This window comes from Dendronephthya gigantea, unplaced genomic scaffold, assembly GCF_004324835.1.
Source record: "Dendronephthya gigantea isolate DGI-Jeju-01 unplaced genomic scaffold, DenGig_1.0 000015F, whole genome shotgun sequence".
Lineage (NCBI taxonomy): Eukaryota > Metazoa > Cnidaria > Anthozoa > Malacalcyonacea > Nephtheidae > Dendronephthya > Dendronephthya gigantea.
This window is the reverse complement of record NW_021163025.1, coordinates 952,802-977,623: the sequence shown is the minus strand read 5'-3', so window position 1 is coordinate 977,623 and position 24,822 is coordinate 952,802. Positions and strand designations below refer to the sequence as shown.

The 24,822-nt window shown below is 37.1% G+C and overlaps 3 protein-coding genes across 4 annotated transcripts in view; 1 reads left to right on the top strand and 2 right to left on the bottom strand.

The window, feature by feature from the left end:
- Positions 1 to 37: 37 nt before the first annotated feature.
- Positions 38 to 13,209, bottom strand: LOC114520177 (daple-like protein). The gene is made up of 34 exons (XM_028540404.1): positions 13,061 to 13,209; positions 12,794 to 12,876; positions 12,401 to 12,512; positions 11,206 to 11,275; positions 10,516 to 10,574; positions 9,724 to 9,807; positions 8,957 to 9,021; positions 8,605 to 8,680; positions 8,435 to 8,476; positions 8,109 to 8,215; positions 7,524 to 7,605; positions 6,929 to 7,087; positions 6,358 to 6,448; positions 6,108 to 6,163; positions 5,921 to 5,997; positions 5,540 to 5,607; positions 5,396 to 5,429; positions 5,161 to 5,254; positions 4,930 to 5,039; positions 4,675 to 4,812; positions 4,200 to 4,283; positions 4,001 to 4,084; positions 3,807 to 3,890; positions 3,471 to 3,554; positions 3,277 to 3,360; positions 3,064 to 3,159; positions 2,722 to 2,856; positions 2,487 to 2,570; positions 2,249 to 2,356; positions 1,905 to 1,988; positions 1,556 to 1,648; positions 1,323 to 1,406; positions 959 to 1,093; positions 38 to 125 (listed from the first exon to the last, which is right to left on the bottom strand). Exons 1-34 carry the CDS (start codon positions 13,109 to 13,111, stop codon positions 38 to 40), a joined length of 2,985 nt encoding a protein of 994 aa, XP_028396205.1. The 5' UTR covers positions 13,112 to 13,209.
- An 823-nt stretch (positions 13,210 to 14,032) lies between these two features.
- Positions 14,033 to 24,822, bottom strand: part of LOC114520254 — a 65,884-nt gene continuing 55,094 nt past the window's right edge. For both annotated transcript variants that reach the window (XM_028540486.1, XM_028540487.1), the window contains 26 exons: positions 24,701 to 24,818; positions 24,543 to 24,562; positions 24,194 to 24,299; positions 23,864 to 23,958; positions 23,581 to 23,694; positions 23,330 to 23,386; positions 23,147 to 23,180; positions 22,883 to 22,962; positions 22,733 to 22,804; positions 22,272 to 22,373; positions 22,068 to 22,143; positions 21,680 to 21,783; positions 21,266 to 21,383; positions 19,019 to 19,053; positions 18,530 to 18,595; positions 18,205 to 18,292; positions 17,876 to 17,970; positions 17,586 to 17,699; positions 17,229 to 17,285; positions 16,943 to 16,976; positions 16,431 to 16,510; positions 16,072 to 16,140; positions 15,656 to 15,757; positions 15,262 to 15,337; positions 14,921 to 15,033; positions 14,033 to 14,476 (listed from right to left, as the gene is read on the bottom strand). In XM_028540486.1, the coding sequence (XP_028396287.1) occupies positions 14,351 to 14,476; positions 14,921 to 15,033; positions 15,262 to 15,337; positions 15,656 to 15,757; positions 16,072 to 16,140; positions 16,431 to 16,510; positions 16,943 to 16,976; positions 17,229 to 17,285; positions 17,586 to 17,699; positions 17,876 to 17,970; positions 18,205 to 18,292; positions 18,530 to 18,595; positions 19,019 to 19,053; positions 21,266 to 21,383; positions 21,680 to 21,783; positions 22,068 to 22,143; positions 22,272 to 22,373; positions 22,733 to 22,804; positions 22,883 to 22,962; positions 23,147 to 23,180; positions 23,330 to 23,386; positions 23,581 to 23,694; positions 23,864 to 23,958; positions 24,194 to 24,299; positions 24,543 to 24,562; positions 24,701 to 24,818 (2,151 nt within the window). In that variant the 3' untranslated portion in view covers positions 14,033 to 14,350. The remainder of the gene's footprint in view (positions 14,477 to 14,920; positions 15,034 to 15,261; positions 15,338 to 15,655; positions 15,758 to 16,071; positions 16,141 to 16,430; positions 16,511 to 16,942; positions 16,977 to 17,228; positions 17,286 to 17,585; positions 17,700 to 17,875; positions 17,971 to 18,204; positions 18,293 to 18,529; positions 18,596 to 19,018; positions 19,054 to 21,265; positions 21,384 to 21,679; positions 21,784 to 22,067; positions 22,144 to 22,271; positions 22,374 to 22,732; positions 22,805 to 22,882; positions 22,963 to 23,146; positions 23,181 to 23,329; positions 23,387 to 23,580; positions 23,695 to 23,863; positions 23,959 to 24,193; positions 24,300 to 24,542; positions 24,563 to 24,700; positions 24,819 to 24,822) is intronic.
- Positions 19,257 to 20,821, top strand: LOC114520255 (BTB/POZ domain-containing protein 6-B-like). The gene has a single exon (XM_028540488.1). The coding sequence runs from the start codon at positions 19,354 to 19,356 to the stop codon at positions 20,641 to 20,643; it is 1,290 nt and encodes a 429-aa protein (XP_028396289.1). The 5' UTR covers positions 19,257 to 19,353; the 3' UTR covers positions 20,644 to 20,821.

Sequence of the window (24,822 nt, the reverse complement as noted above, 5' to 3'; positions counted from 1 at the left end):
GCAAGGTATGCGCTAGCTGCTGAATTGCCGACTTTAACTACCTTGTTTCCAAATTGGCAATTCTGTCTTCCTTTATTTTAACTGAATGTTGAAGCTTCCTGTTCTGGCCGTTTGCTTCCTCGATCCTGGAAGAAAAACATTTGATGAATAATCTTGGCCAAGATGCGATGTTGTAACCACGCGTATCGTATAACGTGGTAAAAACATAGACAGAATACTACGCAGAGACAAGAGGTTATGCACGCGTGGGATTAAAGACTCTGCTTGCAGAGAAAACCTTTGTATTTGTGTGCTTGGTTTTGAATTTTGAGAAGCCATGTTGAACTAAGTTTAAGTAAAATTCAAAGGAAAATCCAAAAGGAAACATGCAAATATTTCGCTGACAAATTTTTCTTATGCAACAGGAAATTCATCCTTACAATAATTTCAAGATTGCCCTTTTTGAAATGTTGTAGAACATGCGGAAAGCTGATTTATTTCCTGACAAAGCCGTACAAAGAGTATGATTAGTGTTTTTCAGTTCTAGTACTGTCCAACAAACAAGAATTGGAATATATTAGCATACGATTATTAATCAGTGAACAGCATTTTTTAATTCCTTTGGGAATTCTATTATGTTGAAAATAAATTATTAGTTATGCATCAACTAACCCTTGCCAGTTTGTACTACAATTGGAGATTAAGAATTATATTAACATAATATAAAAGCTGTTCCTTTAAAAGGCAAACGGAATTTTTCACTTCGGTGTGATAAAAGTAATTCGTACGGGCACAACATCACATATCTAAACAGACTGCACTATACTGCACGTTTTACACACACGGATATTTATATATATATTGTGTATAATCATGTGCACAACTATATAGTGCCCTGGACTTGTGAATTATACATCAATTTCATACATCTATCTCAAATGTTTTAACAAAATATGTTCGCTTTTTTTCCAAAACAAACCTGTTTTCAAGTACAGCAAGTTCTTCCATACACGTTTTGACTTTCTCACCAAGGAAAACCGCATTGTCCTCTTTTTCTTTTAATGTCAAACGCACTCTCTCGCTTTCATGTTTTTCACTCTCCATGGAACGAATCCTGAGTGTTAAATGAAGTATTCGACGTTTACTAAAACTTTCAGTTTTTGCGAAACAATGACAGCGGTGTAAAACTATTTACTGTCCAATATACATTCAAAGTGATTGAGGAAGCGAAATTCGTGTACATTTCCTATGCAGTAGATCAATGCGATCAGTTGATGTGAGTATACGGATAAAGATAAATGATCGAAATCTAATAAAAAATTAACTTTCAATCCGGTACTAACCTTTCTTCAAGATCTTTTACTTTTGTCTCTTTCAACTTCAAGTCACAGGACAATTTATGACTTTCACCTGATACTTCATCTAAGCTACAAGACAGATCACAACAATTTACAATACATACCGACTTTACAGTACATATATCATCAGTAATAATACTGTATAAGAAATAAAAGCTCTTGATAAACCTAGATTAAACATGCCTAATTACTTTTATTTCATTATCTACAGTATCCACCTTGATTCAAGCAAAGCAATTCGCTTTTTCTTTTCGTCAATTGAATTCGTCATCTTGTTGCATTCCAGTTCAAACACGTGAGCCTCCTCTAGCCTAAACAAATCATTGCATAGTTGCACGTGACTAACATGCTGTCGTACCAAACAATACAAGCGGTAAAATGCGCGCGTAGTGTCGCAGCTCCTCGCAAGAATGATTTTCATTGGCTGAACTTTACAATACATCTCTGTTTCAACCAATAGCATAGCTTCGTTCTTTAGAAAGCATAGAAAAGCATTATCCAATTGGACGAAAGCTTCCGAGCACTGCTACATGTCCCGTAAAATGATCAAGTTGTTACAGTGCGTACCTCGTCTCTAAACTCACTATCTTCTCATCTTTCACCTTGAGGGTATGCTGTAGTTTCTTACAGTGCGTTAACGCGTCTTCCAATCTAAACATTTGCACATCGAGTATATATCGGTGCGGGTGTTCTATTTCAAAGGGGTAAGGGCTATGGCTTTCTATTCTGAGAAGAGTTATTATGCAGATGGGATGTTATCATGTGAGAGTTGCCGTGACGTTCAATTCCAGGGAAGGAGACGGGTGATAAGAGGGGTGACGAAGGGTAAAATTAGGAGAAAGGGGGGTATACTTGTATGTTTAATTGGTTCAATGCGAACTAGGATTTTGAAATATTTAGAAAATACCAACCGGCTTTCTAATTCCAATATTTTGTCGTCTTTTGTTTCTAGAATTTCTCGTCGTATTTTGTCATCGTTACTCTCCTGTTTCTCTGCTTTGCTTTCCACTTTCTCCAACCTAGAAGAAGATTAAAATAACTTCAAAAACTCTAATACAAAACCCTGATACCCTAATCTTAACTAGGCCGTATTCATCGTATTCCAGGTGAAGCAATGTCAAGATGGTTAAATACAGAGAAACTCTTTACCTTTGTTCCAAAGATTCGACCTTCTTTTCCCGTAGCTCAAGATTATACACCAACTTGTTATTCTTGCTGTTTTCGTCTTCAATTCTGCCAAGTTGAAAAGTAATGGTTAGTATGACCTATTTACCATATTTCTTAGATTCGAATAGACGGGATTCTTCTGCCTTTACTGTCGTCAAAATAAATCATCTTCTATACTAGGATTGCTTAGAATTAAAGAATCGACGTGCATGTTCACCTGTTTTCCAACCGCACGATTTCCTGGTCTTTTTCTTCAATCGTTTTCAGAAATCCGTCCGCTTTTCGATCTTTTTGTTTTAATGTGTAATTCAGTTTTTCTAGTTCAGCTTCGATTTCGATCAAATGACTTATCCTACACATAATACATAGAATACTCCTTAAAATAAACCTGTATGCCATAAATAATGAACACAACTACCTAAATTCATATCTAGCTATTTTGTTACCACAGCCTAACGTCATTTCTTCTGATCCACACGCTAAGAGTTTTTATCGAGGGTTAAGTCTATCATTTAAGAGCTAAAAAAGCTACATCGATAGTCATAGCATTACAACAAACCTTCTTTCAAACTCTTTGATTCTTCTGTCTTTTTCACGAATAGTTTCCGAATATTTTCTTTCCTCCTCTTTCTCTGCCGAGAGTAATTCTGCCACTCTAGGGCGAAAATTTTATTGATTGTCAATATTTTCATGTTTCAACGAAACATGAAACTATAGAATGCAATATTATGTAACCCACTTTATTATTGTTCTCGATGAAAATATACACTACCTTCTTTCCTGACTTGATATTTTATCACGTTGGGATTCCAATGTCTGCACAAGTTCTTTATTCGCTTCTTCGACTCGCTGAAGTCTGTCCAAAACGCAAACATGCATAAGCGAGTGTCACTTCGAGAAATAGTGTGGCTGGCTTTTTTACCCAACCAGTTGAAATAGTACAGGATATTGTACAGGAGAGTTCACCTGTTCTCCAAATCGACAAGTTTCTTGTCTTTGGTAACTAAAGTATCTCCTAGCTTTTCTTTCTCAGATAGTAAGACATCCATCCTGCATAGAAATTGGATTAAAAAAATATGTATGCCGTGTCATCAATTACTCCCCAACCACATTAATTTGAAACGCATGTATCATGTATGCATGTATTTCAGTAAGGGTCTTTCCTGACATTCCTGTTGTTAAACAATTGAAAATAGGCCTATATGCACGTTTAGCAATCTATGAATATTTCGAGATGTACTTGAATGGATATTGTATGGTACTCTGCGGTACCACAGAACAAAGTAAAATATATCCTTTTACCTTTCTTTTAAATCATTGAGGTCTTTCGTTTTCTTTTCCTTTGCTTCCACTGATCTTTCCTTATCTTCCTTGAATTCTGATAGACTATGAACACAGAGTTAAGAATATAAACATTTTCATTTTCATATGTACCAATGCAAAACTACTTGTACTTAGCCTGCAAAACTAACAGTAACAGCCTTTATCACACTAACTTGTTGGTGAGTTCGTTTATTTCTCTCGACTTCTGTCGTAATGTTGCCTCACATTTTTGTCTTTCGGCAGTGACTTCCTCAAGCCTACATAGAAAACAAGGCAATTTCCCGACTATCCTGGTATGAACAAAAGACACAACTGATCTAACGGTAAATGCTGAATAATATCAAGTTCAAATTAAGTTTTCTGCGTGTTCACCTTCTTTCAAGCTCCGTGACATCTTCGCTCTTCCTTTGAATCAGTTGATCGCTTCGACGTTTCTGTGCCATAACTTGTTGTATCCTGTCGACGAATTATGTATAAACAGCATTACTATTCCGCGAAGAAACTTACAGTAAATGCTTCGTTAATTGTTTTTGTCGGACATTTCAGTAAACTTTAATCGCTCGCATAACAATTCTTTTTAGGCAAGGAAGCATTCCGGGACCAGTTGACAGACTAGTTAACTTTTAACTTTAGTTAAAGGACATGTATTTCTGAGTTAACTAGGATTTAACTATGCAAAATGTAGTTAAAGAGTTTTACACAACCGACCCATGGAGGACAACGCTTAGTGGATATGTAATAAACCCTGAAGTCTGAGCTTCATAAAACCTCGTATATTTTGCAACCAGCTATACGTAATTATATTGCACGAGTCAGCACACGATTTTCGCCGCCAGACAATAGCTACCTGTCTTGAAGTTCGCTGTTTTCTTGTTCCATGGTGGATAATGATTCAGAAATCTTGTTGGCAAACTCTTCTTTCTGTTGTAGTTTTTCTCTAACGATGCTGAGCGCACTGTCCTTCGCTGGCAGCGTCTTTCGTACACTGAGATAAAGAAGGCAGACAAACATATTAATGATAATTTCACCTAAACCTGAAAATTGATCAAGTATGTAGGTTCTGTTTACGCCATTCAGTTCTAATCAGTTCCATGCACTGTACCTTGACTGTCTTTCAACGATTCTGACTTCGGCTCCTTCCGACACGCCCTCGTCATGTTCCGTAGTCTGTTCGTAAGCTCCTTGCAGAACAGCTTCTTCCGATACCATAGTCTAATGAACACGATGGAAAGATCATTAACGGCGGAAACTTCGTGTAATAAAGAATATAGTAATATGCACAATATGTGCATATAGTAATATGTACAAATTACAAATTACATAAAAACCGCACCTGTGGCACTGCGCTTTCCCTGTGTTGTGTTAATTCAGCGATTATAACCTTCAAGCGATGATTTTCATTCTCCAACTTCAGAAGCTGGGTGGATCTGAAATTCAAAGTGAACTCGATTTTTATTCTATTTTAGACGCTAACTTTTAGATCATTTGTTTTCAAAGACCATTATTAGTTGGTTGTACTAACAAACAATTCAAGATTGTAGATTACTGAATACATTCTCTGTACTTACGAGAGCTGGTTGTATTCACTTGCTAAACAAGTACCTAAAAATAGTCAAACGTGCATGTCAACCAGTTTACTGGCATTGCAAGTAATCTACTGCAGGCTCATGAAGCAACTCAGAGTTTTGAAGAAATCCGAGGAGACATTTTACCTTCGGCATTACCATCTTTGTCCTTTGCCATACTTAATTCCGAGCTTAGACTGGATACTTCAGCAAGACTACGTTTTTCATGAAATCATATAAAGAGAAACGTTGAATGAGAATTGGAAATAGAGAGCTAAAGTTGATAAAAGATTTGTCCTCTTTTTTTCCACGATTTCATTAAAGCAAACCAACAACTGTAAGAACAATAACCCGACCAAACTTGAAGCAAATAATTAACGTACAATACATTGAGTGATCATAAATGAGATTGAAAAAAAACGGGAATTAAGACCCTCCGGCAAAATGAGCGTTCATGGGTAAGAGTTAAGGTGCAATCACCAGGAATGGTTCCCTTATAAATCGAGCCGAATCTTCAAAGGTTGTTACCTGTTTTGGGCTTCCAACATCACCACAGCATTCTCCTCAAGAAGACGTCTATTTCTCGTTTGTAGGGTCTTCTTTTCCTAAAAATTTAATAATAACAATACTCAGCAAGATTTGTCCAACTCATCGCGCCTATACTTCAAAGGGATGAACACACTAGATTAATTTTCAAGATGAACGTTATCCAAACCTGTAAAGCATCTTTTAAATCATGCTTAAGTCGTCCCACTTCACGCTCCGTCTCAGCTGAAAGATTTGAACCATAAAAAACATAATCAATTTCACGTGTCTTAAATACAATGCATCATATAATTCATTGAACTCGTAGCTTACTAATCATTTCACAGATATACTGTAGTTCTAAAATCATTTTCACGAAAACACGATTACAAACTTGGACACAAATACCAGGACATCTTCTTGCATTCGTGCTAGCTTACCTAGTTTCTCCGCTTTCGAATTGAGGGCATTTATTTGCTTTTCTAAAACCGCTTTTGTGTTGTAAAGAAGTTCGTTCTGCTCTTCAAGTTCCTGTTGTAGAAATAAAGTACAAAAAATTCTCGTATAATTATACTAGATAAACAAAAGGCATATATATAGCTACACTTAATCGATCCTAAACATTCGCTGCGTGGCATGGCGTCTTGAAGCAACTTCTGCTGTTCTGCATGATTATAAACACTGATAGGCTTAAGGTATATATGTGTAAGTCGCATTTTGGTCCCGTCGAATGCAACTCGAAAAGAGGTAATGGGATGATAATAAGGCTTAATATACAGTAAGATCTCATTACCTATTGTTGAATCGCATTAGTAGCGACTAAAATGTAACGTACAACTCTACAACCTAGGCTTTACTAATGCTCCCTTAGTCGAGAAGTGTTTTTGTCTATTTTAGGCAGTTGTTATACCACATTTGATTAGAATTAATTTACTATAAACATAAACGGTATCACGCCATTTAAAATGTTTACATGTTAAAGCTTACACATGCATATCAACGACTACTTACCTCTTTTCGTTTCTTCAGAACATCCATCTCCATCAGTTTTTCTTTGTATTTTATTATTTCATTCTCGAGTTTATTTACTTTCTCAGCTTTGACCTTCAACACGTCCAATTGGTCGCGATACGCGTTTACGAATCGTGATGTTTCGCTCAGGCTTTTGTTCTATAAACACGCGAGCTTTCAGCAAAAAATACCAATGTACAAAATCCAGGCAGCAGTTTATTGTGAGAGCGAGGAAGTTGAGAAAAAATATAAACATTCATGCTTGTATACAAACACAGAAACACGTCTGCGAAAAATGCGAGCAAATGCAAACCAGCTGTTGGGAGCAAATTCTGCTATAGAGTGTTGTAAGAACTGCTTGACAGATATAAAACACGTTTTTAAAAAAGGTGATGGCAGATGTTCTTCAAAATATACTTCGTTAGCGGGAACAAAGTTTAGAATTCATCCAAAAAGAATTTGCAGATACCGTAGTCTGTGAAATACCTGAAGAGGATGTTCTCTTTGGGAATTATTGGGGGATGAGAAATATTAATCGCTAAAATGGTTATTTTATAATCAAAACTAAGGTTTCGATTAAATAAATACACTTTACCTCCTGAACTAGAGTCTCGAGGGTCGTTTTGTTTGACTCCAGTTCATCTCGAAGTTCTTGAATAAGTAAGTTCTTTTCCTCTCTAAAAAGAGCGAAGTTAAATGATTCTCAACGCTACAAAATGATTGAGGATGTTTCATACTCATTGTAGATACAAAATATCTCGAGAATAGCCGGCCAAATATCATGGATATGCTTCAATGGCATACTCTGTCCTAGATATATGCATGGCATTGCGTTGTATTGTGATGACCGCGACAAATGAAGGGTCAAGAGCGGCCATCTCAAAGGTAGTCGAAAATTTTCATTTTTGCCATTTTCTATATTCATGGAAATTCAAGTGGAACTCAGTGATAGATTTACAGTGTATTAGCTAGCCCTATCAAATTGGCAAAAGCGTTTCTCGCCTTTTTAGGCAACTCATTACACAAGCCGTCGCGTGTCGAGACTCTTGTAACCTAACCAGAATTTATAAGCGTTTTATAAACAAAACACATCATATTTCTTTACGTTAGACGAAACATTTTTGCATGTTAGACAGGCTCGAACAGATGTTGTATGTAGTTCTCTTGTTGATATACTTACAGTTCTTCTGTTGCTTTCTTAAGCTTCGTTTTCTCGGCTTGGATGAAATCCGAGTTGGTGGGACTGAGAGGGGGCGAACCAACCCGAGAAACATTCCCGTTCACCTCCTGGAAGAGGGCAAAAATCGATGTTCAATTTTTTGTTCGACCGAATAACGAATGCGGTTGGTTTTCGATCCGCAAACACTCAACGTTTTAAAACTGTCGAATTCACTTTAGGCAGAGTAGGCAATCCAAACAGACAGTTGGGAACATTAGGCCACTAAAAGTATAACTGTTACACTACAGTAATGGGTTACATTGTACGTCTAAAGCAAATCACTTTACCTTTGTCATGAAGATCCTGTCTGCAAGCAGCTGATGTATTTCCTACAAAATCATTCAAAAACATAAAGCATGCTGTTCAATTGCACTAGAATAGATGGGTTTCGTGCACTTGGCGGTCCAGTTGCTGTGCAGCCTGTGCCGGCCAGCCAACAGCATTCCCAGTGCAATACCTCAGCGTTAGCGTCCCTTTGATTAACCAGTAGAATCATCTGGTCATACATGTGCCCACAATATGAAAGAAGATCACTAAAATAATAAATTGTGTAATAAATAAATAAATAAATAAAATTTATTGATAAAATTTGATGATAAAATTTTCAAAAAAGACTACACACGCTCCGTGTGGATTCTACTTTTGACCGATTGGATTTCGTGCATTTTGCAACACGCATCTTTTGCATGCCACATAATATATCACAATCGGTATCAGCGAATAACCATCACAAAGGTAGAATCTGATTGGACAAATTGGATCATGTGATCAAGTCTTAATGCTGGACTCAATTAAATATTCCATCTTACTCGTGTGACAATGCAGCAACCTCGCTTGGTTGAAATGAAAACACTTTGTCAAAATTCTCCGTTATCTGTGTGAAAGACATAATTGAGAATGTTAACGATTTGCGATGATGAACATGTTATGAAATGTGATCGTGAAATTCCAATTACGAAAAATAGGGGAACATGTTTTATGTTTACAGTCTCAGTGACATTAAACTTGCGATTTTTTTATAGAAAATTGAATTTCGCATCAATTTTACACTCAAATTTCGCATCAATTTTACCTCAAAGTGCGTCAGGCCAAAAACTGTACGTTTCTGTACATAAAACATTTCACACTGGCAAATCTCAACAATGCCAACGAAAATGTTGTCTATTTTAATTCGAGGTTTTTAGCTCCGTTCATACTACACTCAATTTCATGATTGGCACAGCATGGCTAAAATGGGTACCTGTCACCCGTGCCCAATTTTATTAGTGCTCAGGCTACCAAAACAAAGGCCGGGCAGCCGTGCCAATAAATCGGGTATAGTGTAAACGTGGCTTTTAAAGTCTACGGTGTTTTGGCATCAGTGTTTCTGATCAAACAGGCTTGGAAATATTAGAAATGATGCAAACTTCCGTTGCTGTCAAAACTACAAATGATATCTTTCCCGTGACACGCCGGTGTCTAAACAGACGTCATTTCCTTAAAGAAGCATTTATACAAAAACAATCGAGAGGCGAAAAGTGTGAATACATAAACCGGCCTTAGCTAAATCGAAAGTCGAAACTTGTTGTATGTGTACCTCGCGTATAGGAATAACTAATTCTTGCTGGATACTTTCGTCCATCGTCGTTATTTTCTCGACGAAAAAATCCTTTCTATCGCACTAAAATAAAACATTGTCATTGAATTAAAGCCTAGCCGAGTAAAGGAATAGCTTTACTTTAAGTACTCTAAGACTAAGGAGATGTGATGATGAATGACAACCTAGTCCTAGGATATGCGAGTCAGACAAAATGTGAATTTTTTCAGGTACCAAAATAACTAAGCTTTTATGAAATCAATACCGCAAAGCCATTTCACGCTTTACTTAATCTCAGATAAGCCTGTCAACGCGATATCGGGAATTTGTGGGAAAAATCTCTGCAATTTTTTCTCCAATCTCGTATACGCGTTTAAAAAAGGCTTTTTAAAAAGCTGTTTTATCATTATCAGCGCAATTTTTCAAACTGTCAGATCTCCGTTTCGCGACCTTTCATAACTAAAAAAATGACTGATATGCACATATATTACAAACATGCACCAAAGTTCACAAGGACCTACAATTTTGCGGGGTCAAAGTGGCCATGTTTCCCAGTGACGTAGTCACGGAGCAGGGAAAGGGGAAACCCTGGGAAATGGAGACAGACCCGCATCCTCTTTTCATTCAAATTTTCTAATGGCTATAAAACAGATGTTTGAGGGGTCCAACCCTCAGTTGTGCATTTGATGTTTGCCCCCTTCCCCCTCCCTCCCCTTACTTAAGGCTGGCCATGCCCCTGTTGTTCCCGCTTGTACAACACTCCTATCAATATGTACATTACCACAACAATACCTGAACAGCACATCCAAGAATGAGCAACAAAATTTTATTCAACTCCTCAATACTTTCATCTAAAAATCATCAATTTAATTTTGTACACTTTACTGAAATTTAATTACAGGAATGGTGTGTGCAAGGCCAAGGGAGGAGGCATGCTCCTTTAATATGTGGCCTTGCAAATAACACTTGAGATTAAAATATTTAGATATCTTTTGGAGATTCTGATTTCCAACACCCCCCTGAATGCCCTCCTTTTAAGTAGTTCAAGCCCTCTTCCCAAAAAAGTTTTATTTTATTAGCCAAAATACTAGGGAAAACAATGTATCGTACAACAACATGTGCATACAAAGAGTTAAACCTTGGTTGTACGGTATATTGTTTTCCCTAGTATTTTGACTAATAAAATAAATTTTTTTTGGGAAGAGGCCGGGGTGAACTACCTAAAAGAAGGGCCTTCAGGGGGGTGTTTGGAAATCAGAATCTCCAAAAGATATCTAAATAATCTAATCTCAAGTATCATTTTCAAGGACACATATAGACTTATCTGATTAAAAAGTAGTGTTTTGTCTGGCCTGGTCACTAGTCAGCACACAGTCAGCTGGTATGTCATTTAGAAATACGAGAATTAGAGAAATTCCAATTGTAGTGTAGTTCATACAGTTGGATCAAGTTACATAATCGTCCAAAATATCTCATTCTTACCACTCTCAGGATCCTTTGCAATGACAAAAACATCAGGACTGTCCATCACAATCACTTGCTGGAGTTTCTCCTGGACAAAGAATATCAATACTTCAGTGAAGTGTTACATATCACGCACCGCACATGCATTGATTTCACAAATCACTGTAACCATTAACCTAGGCCACCTAGTTTGATAGAAAAGAGGCATATTGCATTCATTGCATTGCTATTCACACATATGCAGGGATATTGCCAGGTGATTCTATTGGTCTGGGAAATAATATTTCACTCTGTATTGACAATATTTGGCTATCTACTGTAGTCTCACAATAAAAAATCAAGAAATAGATTGATAGAGTAGATTAACCAGACTATTGATTTGTTTATGACTAACCCAATTAGCTGCAAAATTCTTAATGGTAGACTAGCCAAATTCCTGTCATGGACAAGCCAATTTAATATGCAGACTGAATTTAGACATCATGTGTGACATTATATTTCACACCTTTATAGCAGATAATATTATTCATTTTGACAATATGCCACATGAATAATATCTTATTTCATCCCACATGCCATCCTAAGTGTTGTGTATACATTTGTGTAATAGAGATATATTATTGCCCTAAATCCATATATTGGCAGTTTTTCTCAGGCTGATAGTTAAATAGATAAGTTTGACAAAACTAGATATTAAAGTTACACCAAATCATTATACAATCGTTGCAAACATATTGACTATAACTACACTACAAAGGCTTATTGCAATATAAATTTAGACCATTTTATTGAATATTCATTTCACGCTTTGAGGATGAATATTTGTATTGATACAGGTTGCAGAATCGCATATTCAAAATCCATGTTGAAAATTGCGAATTGCATTGTGCAATAAGAGCATCTATCAGGACAAATGGCATGTCTAAATTAGAGACGCTTTCACTCAAAGGCCATTAACAAATTCCTTCCCGTGCTTATAATCCAAGCACACATTTGCCATTAATCCTTTGCAAAACTACTCCAGCCCCCTCAAACACCTTCGTGGAAAAACCTGTCTCAAAACAAAGGCTGCAAATTTAGAGTGAGAGTAGCAAGAAAGAAGGTGTTTAACGGCAAGGAAGCGGTACAAATTTGCTACAATACACAAGACATTTAAATCCCGCGGGGAAAGAACGCCTCTCGGAAATTGTAACAGTTTAGGACGCGTACGTACCTTGTAGTAATTTTTTAAACTCCGTAGTAAATGCTCCAAGTTGTGAATTCGCAGATTTATATCAGCGTACACGTTAGAATGGACAAGAGTCAGCCCGAAATAGGTCGGATCTCTATAATTTAAGCAAACAAGAAATCGTAAATCAACGGGATCCCGTAGTCAATTATTTACTTTATTTCAAATCCACTTTTCGTTTCATATTGCGACAACAAAGACCACAGGTTGCTTTGGTCTATTTCGTCTAAGCAAATGTCACTGTTGTCCTGCTGTTCGAGTTTATAAACCTTTTGAATATACACTAAATAGGAATATAGTCTTCTTGTTTATATATAAACAATACAAAAGGTTGCCAGACCACAGGAAATAAATAGATCCGTAAAGCTAGCTACTCACATTTCAGTCATAACTTTATTCAACAAGTAGCCATCGACTAAGTCTGTCAAATCAGCTACGGCCGTAGCAGAAAATGTACGAATCTAAATTTAAACATAAATAAAACATCATTCATGCTATCCTATTACTTCGTTAAGGCACTTCGTTTCCGGAAAGAACGCGATACGAGAAGGTTATAAATATCAAACAAGTCGATTCGCAAACAGGACGCACTTCAGTATATCGATACGGGGAAGTAGCGAAGCAATATATCGACTTAAAACTCACCCACAAAACAAGCGGTGTCTTAAGAACTTGAGTGCTACGATCCGTATCCATCGTGGATTATTTGTTGTCGATATTTAATTCATCAAATCAAGTCGATTTGCGAACACGCGAAGCCAATTTTTGGCCATCAACACAGCTTGTAAATATTGTTTGCGGTATGAATTTGTATTTGCTTTTCGTCACGCGGGTCCCACGCAGAGGTGACCTAATTACACGCGGGAGATTTAAAACTCCCGGCTCCTGCCGTTGTTTGCACTCGATGCCGGTGAACAGACGCAAACACAGCGCATCGTTTGCAAATTTGTCTCTACAATTTCTTTCAGACAAATTAATTTTCATCGAGTGCGAACTTTTATTACAAGTGTACATGCAGCATATATACAAATAGTTAAATAAATATTATACAATGTTAAATTAAATTACGTATAAATATAGAATGTAAAATCTATTTGCGACAAGTTCTTTGCCAAGGAAAATGCGTGCGTTAAAGCTATAATTGCTTTACAAAAATCATACGATCCTTAAATTTCCGTTAGGCGGAATGAACCAATGGTTCTACATTGGAATTCACACTAAAATCGGTATTGAAATACGGGCCATTAAATGAACTAAAGAATTCAAAGTACCTGCATTCCTGTTTACAGGAACATTACTGTGATAATTAAAAATAACGTTTTCAGCACTACTTTTAACAACCCAGCGATGTGATAACATTCGAGCGAGGTATGTTATTAGTCAGCTTATTATAGTGCTTTAAAAAGTAAAAACTCCCAAAAATATTATTGCTTGTCATTTTCCAACATGACTTATTGATGTCAGACGGTCAGACCTTCCAACTTCGTGATTTAGTAATGAGAATATCAGTCGTCAGAATTACGATTGAAAAATCATATTTGATCTGAAATATGTTTTTGACGACCTTTCAACACTCAAGTTACAATATGTCTTTCACGACCTATCAAGTAACAGAAATATATATGTTTGGCATAACGCGAAACTGAGCATATTTGAACGTGATTCGAAAATATTCACATTTAAATATTTCTATTCGTAATGACGATACTAAATCATGTAGAATGTAGTGCCACTGATTGGAAGAACTTTCGAAGTAGCATTTCTTAATGCAGAGAAGCGAGCTGCAACCAAAACTCAAAAACCTAGAAGTCCTAAAGCGCTTGCAGCCTCGCACCAAGATGTACGCGTGGGAGTTGATATCTGAATGCTTTAAATCACTATAATAAAAATAAACTCGTTTAGTAAAACATATTTCAACACACAAAGCTAGAAGGTTCAGTTCCCATCGATTAAGGCAATCAGTAATGTTTCATAATCGCCACGACATTTTTTCTTCACTATTTCCTGTAGTGACACAGAGAAGAGCGCTTGAAACGCTTGCTTTATTTCCAGGAGGTCGACCTAGTTGTAAAGAAACGGGACTTTCTTCAAAATGAAGCAACTTAATTTCGACTTCTAGCCTAAGTCTTGACGAGTATATTTAGGGCAAAGGGCGGGATTGAGACTTGGGATGGACGAATACTCTGAAATATGGTAAATGGTATACTCGACCATGGTCGAATATAACAAAATATGGTATATTCGACCAAGGTCGAACTAGTAGTACCGAAAAATGGTATATTCGGTCTTCGACCGGAATATGGTATACCGGACCATGGTCGAATATACTGGAATATGATATACTCGACCATGGTCGAATATACCGGGAAATGATATACTCGACTATGGTCGAATATACCAGAATATGGTACCTTTGAGGTTGAAGATAAACGAGAATATAGTATATAATCGAAACATGGTATATTTGACCGGGGTATTAAAATGGTCTAAGCGGAAGCACTTTACCTCAGATCGTCCGACAACGCATCGGATTAGAGTGTCGTCGTCGACGTTCATCTTATTCAAAGCGTTATACAGTCGTTTGGCAAAATAAACGGGAGGCTCACGAATACACTCAACTGGAATGAAGAAAGTGACAACGTATAAATGAGAAACCGAAAAGAAACCAAACTAACATCTGCTGTAGATGGCGCATGCGCTGTCAGGGCTTTACTGATGATATTCGGCCTCGCCATGTTTTGCTCTTCATTGGTATTGGAGAGGAGAGGTGTAAAAATCGAGCAATTCATGCAAACCTAAAAACTCATGGTGTAAGTTGGAATATAATAAACATCTGTTAGTTCTACCTGCAGCGAGAAGACAGTCTTTGTATGTCCCAGACTTTTTTTTATTAATCTCGTTAACAATGTCACATTTGGTAATCTGTTTTGAAGTTGAAGAAGAAATGTGAGTCAAAGTTTAAGATTACATGTTTAGGCTACATTAGAATTGAAAGCTGTGTGTTGGGATTGGTTTCCAGAATTGCGTCATATCTCGTGTTCCCGTCTGTAGTATCATTAGTATGCGATGAAATGGCGTTCCAAGCTTCTCCGCATTTTGCGATGGCGATGCAATTTCTTTTCAGTCCACAGCCCATTTAGATTCATGTCGTTTTGATCCAATTCCAGATTGAAACAAAACCGCTGAGTAAATCTAAGGGCTCATAGTTAACCAAATGATGGAACTGATTTACTGACTTACTTTTTGAAATTCTGTGATGACTTCCGACATGAAGACTCGGCTTTTTGTTCTGAGGAGGTTCTGTATGACTGCATTTTCACCTTGCCATCTGTTGCCTTGGGCCTATAACAGAGTTGGATATATTTTAGTAGCTATACGGGAGGTTGTGAAAGGCTAGAAATTGTGGAAAAATAACATGCTTCTTTATCGTTTATCGTTTCGAAATATATCCTATGATTTTAGAGAAACCCCATTCTTCGTCTTGGAGAATTAGAAACAAAAGTCTTTTACATCTGAAGGTCTATGTTACCCAGCCTTCCGGAGACGAGATGTTCGACCGAGGGTCTTGTTCTAAGACCAAAGTTCCCTAACTATTTTAGATCCTTCGATCTATCGCGATTCGTGCATATTCTCGACTAACTACACTATATGTCAACCTTTTGAATATCTAAGGCAGCCTCTTCCACTTCGTTCATGTCAACTTCAGTTGCATTCAAATGTCCACTCTAAAAGAAAAATGATGCAAATTTTTTATCACATTTAAAACAAGCAAACTAAACTATGTAGCATATTAACCATCTTTGTATATAGATCCCTAGTTGATATGATGTACTATAGCTGTGGCAATACATGCATATGCTGGCATCAGTCTGGAAGCATCCACAAATCAACAACTCAATACAGTCAAAATCCAGCAGTTTGTATACCCCTCGACGCCTTGTGAAAATAACCCACAAATCAACAGTACCATTGTTTCGTAAATGGTAAGAAGTCGAAGAAGCATAGAAATATTTACCAGCAACAATCCCAGAAGCAAGCGTTGCACGTCGTCCTTTGTCTCACCATCAATAGCCGCATTCAAGTCCTTGCCTTTCTCTGTGGGACAAACGAATATACATAAATACAGTTTGGATTCATACTAGACATTTCTCAACACATTTCTTAAGTGAAAAAAGCTTTTAAAAGACGGTAAACTGCTAATTTTTTTTACTGTGATTCTGTTTTTACGTATATTGTGAAAAAAGGTTGACTAAAGCTTGTTACTTTCAAGGCATCAGTATTTGCCATCACTGGAAATGCGAGATCGTGAATAGTTGCGAGAAAATATGGATAAAATTGTCGCAGCTCTCGGAAACTTTCGTCCAATTAGATATTGCTTTTCTATGCTTTCTAAAGAACGAAGCTATGCTATTGCTTGAAACAGAAATGTATTGTAAAGTCCAGCCAATGAAAATCATTCTTGCGAGGAGCTGCGACACTACCCTCAATTAAAATTGATGCACGTCCAACTATGGCTGCCTGCCGTACCTCTTTTGTAGCAATTCACCACCGCTTCCAAGCCCTTGAAAAGAATAAATCAACATGACTTAATTATGAGCAAAGATAGGCCTTTTTGTTAATTGGTCATTCCGAAGTTAGACGGCTGGTTATTGGGAGATTGGCACTGGTGAACAGGTGAAGGGACTGTTTTTAGCTCGTAAACAAAGGCTCGTCCTTGAAACAGCCCCATGAGGCGTTGTTGTATCACTATTAATTACCAGTCCGCTTGACTAATGAGAAAGACGGAATATTGATTGTATAAATAAAGCCATACCTCGCTTGTTTGACCGCAGATTATCTCACACAGAGCTTCTTCGTCTGTACCAAAACCCTAAAGTGCAATTTTTCACACAAATATTTGACAAACAGAATTTATTGCAGACAGTATGAGAGATTAAGATGCTGGCCTATGGGAAAAAGAATTATATCGGCACAGCAGGGAAATGATATCAATCAATAGCAGAATAATACGTGATACGTCTTCAAGCCTTGTTTTTCTACCTCCATCACCTCCATAGCCAGCGATATTTTCACATTGCCGTTGTCCTCGAACATTTTCGAAGTGTAGGCAATCGTATACTTGAATACTTTTCTTTTGCATTTACTGCTCTATCAACTCTACAATACTCACCTTCATCGCCTTGTCCAGTTCCCGGGCGTGGAACACGTCACTTGGTAACATCATGGCTACCACGAGATTTTCCATGTCGCCACCTAACTCTGATTTCAACTCTTCAATCAAGTCCTGGTAACGAAGAAATGGATAAAATACAAACGTTTATCAACTAGCAAAGATATGGCATTTATGGCATTTGCAATCTTACCACAAAAGACTCAAATGAACAAAAGCTTTAAAATGATAGAAAGATGTATACGATAATTTACTTTAAATATGTATAGGTAATTGAGAGGAAGAGCAACCTTTTTAAACTCTTGTTGATAAGTGTTGTAAATTGTTCGTCGTTGTTCATTTGATCTTGATGATAAAACTTGGACGATGGTCTTCTCGTCAGTTCCTAGCGAGAAAAATTTTTCCATTAGTAGTAATGGTTCTCTTATTCACTTCCTCGCCCAAATAGAGGACCATCCAATCTATAAACCGGTACTATTTTTTTTGTAATATATGGTGATATATTTAGTGTATCCACAATTATGATAAATCTGATGACAAGTAATCAGGATCAAGCCTTGACTCTCAACCGTAGCACTATACCCTGACCCTGATCAAACATGTGTGGGTGAATCCTTACCAAAGCCTTTCATTGCTTTCTTCAATTTCTCCGCATATTCCTTGGGGTTGAACGGTGGGGCTGGTTTTATCGTGCCGTGATAGAGAGGCTGAAATTCAAAACAGAAATCAGAGCAATTTTAAACTGAAAGAAAAAAAATAGTAAAGCGACCGTTTTTCTTTGACACAGACGTGGACAAAATCTAGTTTATGGCTCAGTGCTATTTTTCAGTCTCTGAATTTGGTTTACTTTTATTCATCACCGCAAGTCCCAATGCGTTAAGAGGAAGGCGACCCTCGACAAATCGTTTCTAAATGACAGTGGGTTAGTTCTCTGAGGTAATTACCTTCTCAATGGTTTTCATCTTTGGCTCCTTGGGTTGCTGTTGTTCTTGTACAGGCTCGCTTTCCATCTTGATAAAAGAAAGAAAGATAGAAAACAAACGTGAGATGCGATGGACAATTTGAAGCTGAAAGGGAATGTGATTAAAAACAAAAAGCATCAGTTGACCATGCAGTATGCCAGTTTTTTGGAATCTAAGTTTTTGGGACCTTCGGTATAATAAGCCACAAATACTGATAGGCTGCACAGCCCATATACAGTGAGGGTATTGAAAACCCTCATGATATCCGTTATGATAGGAATTTGATTAAAGCCGTTTGCTCATTTATTATGATTATATAAAGCTCTGGCTATATTATAAAACAAATACACCATTTGCTCTCGCCATATCTGGCTGAAAACCAACTCCGCTTAGCCACGTTTGCAACGGCTACCAGCTCAACTCTGAGTTCATGCTATGATTGTTAAATGTATAATTTAATCAAGGCAATACCTTTGGTGCTTCTTCAGCAAGTTTTTCCCAAGGTTCTAAACAGAATGATTTCGGAATTTAGTAGAATTAATAAACTAGAATTACCAAATATAATAAATTACTAAATCTCATACTTTTCCCTAAAGGTTTTTTCAAAGAGGCCGACCGGGCCATTTGAATTGCTAGTCACGAGACTGATGAGAGTTCAAATATATGCTAAAATATCAAATTTCGTTTCGTTTTAACTTCACTTCACTTCCGCAATTACAATTGCACAATGATTTTTGTTGTTCCGTATTGAATCACAGCTAATATCCTTGCTTACTGTTCGTATTCTACACCTAATATTTCTGAAAATGGCCTCCGTTCAATTCAAAGTAGACTGGCAGTCGACAAAGGACACTATCTTAGAAAGAAACCGTCACATGTTCAACAATCCAGACATGAGCGACATCAGCTTTACCTGCGAGAGTTCAGACAAGATATTCTATGCTCATAAATACGTCTTGAGCACAAGTAGTGCCGTGTTTCATGCTATGTTTTATGGTGGCTTGGCCGTGAAAGATTCGCAGATTGATTTGTCTGATACAAACAAAGGAAGCTTGGAGCAATTCCTGCGATTTCTCTACACAGAGGAATGTACACTAGATTCAGACAATGTCGTCGCAGTTTTGTATTTGGCAAAGAAATACATCGTGCCGTCGCTCAGTAAGAAATGTGTTGATTTCTTAGGAGAGAATTTAAATGCTGAAAATGTGCTGAGCGTTTTGGAGCAAGCGGTTCGATTTGATGAGAAGGAATTTGAGGCTCAATGTTGGAAGGTTGTCCAGTCGAACGCAGACAAAGTTGTAACCTCAGACAGCTTCAATAACATCAGTCAAATGACCTTGGCAAAGTTATTGAAGCAAGACGTACTAGACGTGCCGGAAATCAATTTGTTTCAAGCTGTTCTTAAATGGATCGATTTCCAATGTTCGCTTAAGAAGTTGAAACCAACAGGCGAGAACCGAAGAAATATCATTGGCGAGGCAATCTATTACTTTCGATTCTTTTCCATGACCAACGCGGAGTTTGCAGTGAATGTTTCAAAAACTGGTATTCTATCTCCTGAAGAATTAGTTCCAATTTATGAGAAATTTCTTGGAATTGATTCACCTGAACTAAAATGGAAGCTACCGAATAGAACTACTAAACGGTCTAAACCAAACACAAGGTTTCCCAGATTTCCAAAAGGTTCAGAAAGTAATGGTTGGAACTATACTACCGAACCGGATCGTCTGTGTTTTTCTGTCAAAAAAGACGCATTTTTACTGGGTGTTCGATTGTTTGGAGACGAGAAGAAGAGTGAATATGAGGCCACTTTTGAAGTCAAAAACTCCAAAGTGACTGGAACGTTTACTTCTGAAACGAATCAAGACGGTATTCCTGGTTTTGATGTAATGTTAAATGAACGAGTTGCACTGAAGAAAGATGAAGTTGTAACACTATCTGCCAAAATAAATGGAGCTAAATCATTCTATGGGTCAAGTGGGTTTTCATTTGTTACTCTCGATGGCGTCTCTGTGACATTTATTAATGCTCCATCACCAAACAATGGAACAAGCATTACAGGCGGACAATTTCATGAAATAATACTTTCGATATAGCATTCACGGTTCTTCTGCTGTGATATGTTTCCCGCATGTGATCAGGCAAATTGACTGAAAAGCCAAATTTGGAATATATATTGTAGTCTAATAAAATATGGAAAATAAATTGCAATGCAAGTCTGAATTAGACGACGAATTACTTCATCATTTATTAAAATTATTCTTAAACCCCGTTTACACTACACTGGATTTATTGTTACGGCATGGCATTTATTGTTACGGCATGGCTAAAATGGGTACCCGTGCCCATTTCATCCGTGCAAGGCCTGTGTTTTGGTAGCCTCAGCACTAATCAATTGGGCATGGTACCCATTTCAGCCGTGCTGTGCCAATAAATTGAATGTGGTGTAAACGGGGCTTTAAAGCAATAGACCATGCCGATATTAACCTAAGTGCTTAACTATGAAAATTTGTCGGCTCTGAGATATTCAGCTGGAAAGAGCATTCGAAAATTTCTAAAGTTGGAAAGTTTGGTTGGGTTATGATGGGAAATACTAAAGGTATCCTCGTTTGAAAAAAATTGTATAAATGAGATATTTTTACACTCTGCAATCATTTGCTACCAAACGTTTCACTTTTACGAAGTTTTGGATGCTAGAAAGCAGTTTGACGTACGTACCGTCTAAAAGCCCAAGCAGCATCCTTTGAAGAATTCCGGTGAAATTCGCCAGAATATCCTCGGCCAACTTCTTTTTATACACACTTAAGTAAATATCCTTAATCTCCACCGTATCGATCTAACAAATATATAAATACACTTACTCGATAAAATTTTAAACTATACTGAAAATTAAAAATGATGATACTTATTGATGATAATTATCGATAATGATGATACTTATTGATGATAATTATCGATAATTATGATATTTATTGATGATAATTATCGATAATGATGATACTTATTGATGATAATTATCGATAATTATGATACTTATTGATGATAATTATCGATAGTGATGATACTTATTGATGATAATTATCGATAATGATGATACTTATTGATGATAATTATCGATAACACCCAACCTACCTCACATCGTTCAACGACCAGTTGAACAAAATCTTTCGGGGATTCTGTGACGATCTTCTTCGCCAACCCTGCGTAATACGTCGGAGGATTTCGTGCTGAAGATACTAAAATGGGAGACAAGTAGCGATGAGATGAATTTTACTGACAAAAATATCAACCTAAGAATGATATTTATTCGGAAAAAATGCGATGTTTATCAACCTTCACGACCATGTCATGTCAAAATGAAAATCCAGTCAGCTGTACGCGAGTTGACTGGATCAACTTTTATGGATCATTTCGTTAACATTCACTCCAATTAAAGTCCCTTGTAAGAGCTCAGACTCCCAACTTTCTGACCCTTTTCAGCAGGTGTACAATACGTAATCATGACAACAGGCACGCTTACCTAGTGCAAGGAATGCAGCCAATAGATGACCATCCATTTCGCTGTTTAGCGCGTTAACAATATCGTTTCCAGATATCTATTCGAAAACAAATTTTGGTAATTATATAAGGAATTTTGTACTTTGAAATTATATGTAAATAATAGTAAGCAGATTATATTATCATACGCCGTCTAACGGTCCAAAGTGGAATTTTATGAACCTACCTTTTTGTAATGTTCAAACACAGCTCTCAAATGAGTGAAGCTTCTCTTCGTGAATATTTCGATGAACTGAGATTCATCAGTTCCCCAACTCTTTTCTCCAGCCTAAATGGTGAGATTGCATGCAGTTGCATGGAGGGGGTGTTTTATCCGGGCTAGTTCACAAAGTGTTAAAAACAGGGCTTTGAGAACATGTAAGCAGAAAATATTCAGTACGATGGTTCTCTTCATAGCGTAATTAGTTAGGTCAGAGTCAGACTCATTTCCAAATTCTAGGCCATATGTGATTTCAGACAGTAATAGCAGACACTACTCCTTTCTATAGACCTCGCTACTTCATAGGATTTTACAGTACAATCCTTTATAGAATCTTCTAATAAGTATAAGTATAACTTCAAATATTAAAAAATGATTTAGCTACATTCAATGCCATCTTAAAAAGAACTGATCTTGCGGTGTTTTACCTTGTACAGATTCTCAGCATCGGCCACAGCTTTTTGAGCGTTAAATGCGGCTGATTCAGGTTCTCTGTCACACTATAATGCATCAAAAACCTGATTAAACTCTTGAGGCTCGCGTCCGTTACTCCGAATTATTTAACTTTTCTAACGTACCTTAATCAATTCCACCAGCAGCTTGTTTAAATCGCCACTTGTCTCATCGTCAACCTCACCACCAAGATCTTTGCTGTAACCTTAAAAAAGCCACAGGGTTATTGCAATAACTTTAGTCCTTCAGGTCAACACGATGCGAAAATGCTTCTGCTTAAATAGCAATACATTGATCCTCCCTTTCACCAAGCAATAAGAAAAATGCATGTGAACTATAATTCATTGTCTCCCTTTTCATTACAGTTCGTTTGTTTACAGCCTACTTACTCTTCTGGTATTGTGCTTTGATTTCTTGGATTTCCTGAGAGATAAAACAGAAAATATCGTCTTAAAGAAACAGTTTTCTGCCGTAACGGATGCTGCTTATGAAGAATATTAAACGATGTTTTCTTTACATGCTTATTCAGATAGGTAATTCATTTCTATTTAAAAACATAAATGGCAAAAAACCTCTGGTGAACGCCGACACAAAACGGTTATCAACAACTCTTCTCTTGTGCCAAAACCCTAAATAATCACAAACGCTTTGTAATATGTGAACTACAAAAATCCTTAAAGTTCAAACTATCTTTGAGGCGATACCAGTCGAAAAGGTTTCCTTCTTCATGGGAAGGAAAGTAACTGATTAATTTGCTTTTCATTCTTTTTTACCATGATTATTTACAAGAGTAAATCGGAGGCTGGACTATTTTTTGCTGTACCTTCATTGCATCGTAAAGTATTGCTGCATAGTTGATAGCCAATGGTCTCAGCAGTAATGAGAGTGCATCCTTAACATCCTCTCCTAACTCCGCAGTAAGACGTGGACATAGATCCTGTTTAAAAAAAGATGCCACATTCCTTGCACATTCACTAAGACATTTACAAAATATTCTCATTAGATTATAATTCATCCACCCGAGTGTTCAAATGGTCCATAGATGCAAAAAGGTATGGATTGTACAATAACTTACTTTCTTACAAAATGAAGTAAATATATTGTACCTCGTTGTGTTTTTGCTCGTACTTTGCACAAATCTCTTCCCGCTGATCTCTACTCCTGGTTGTCAGGATTGTGATGATAGCGTTCTTATCGTTGCCTACAGAATGTGACGCAAATGAATCCGTAAAGGTGAGAAGGAATTATGTGGTTAAAAGGGGCTCTGGAGGTGTAACATCAGCCAAGATTTAGCACCACTAGAGTCTTGGTTATAGGTCTATATGTATCGCCCAGGGAAAAAAACTAAACAACGGGGTGCGCACATTCACAGTGCTGTTCCCAAAACTGAAACCATAGTAATCTTGGAGATGAACTCGCAAAACACAAGCACTTACCAAGAGATGTTTTAATGGTGTCAACATCGTCATCCACTTTGAAGTTCTGTACGGCAATCACTGTTGCGTTGTACTTGATTGGTGTTGGCGCGCGAAGCACTGGTTCCTGATAAAGTTACAATCATCATAATTTAGAGAATATCTTCAAGATGGCTTTACTTTACCGCTATCTGACACAGACGCTCACTTCTGTTGGGGTATATGGGTATAATGCACTGATTTGTTCATCACAGGTATTCGGGCAGTGTGTTTTGACGTTAATTTTTTTAGTTGAAAGTTCCTAAGTTGAAAGTTTTTTAGTTGAAAGTTGAAAGTTTTTTAGTTGACAGTTGAACATTTTGGTATTTACCTCTGCTTTAGGATCCCATTCTAAATAATGAAGAATAAAAATTTCAAGCACGCGTTTTCATCTGATTCCTGAGTAGTATGAAGATACTATTTTTTTACTAAGATTAATACTCCGGCGGACGAATAGAAAGAGACGTCCATGCATTACAAGATACCAACCTTTAATCAGAGCCAACAAAATGTTCTGTGTATCTCCCGTGTAATGTTTCTTGATGTCATCAGCTAAAGTTACTTCATATGTTGTTTTGTAAAGATCCTTGATTTCAACCATGTCAATCTAC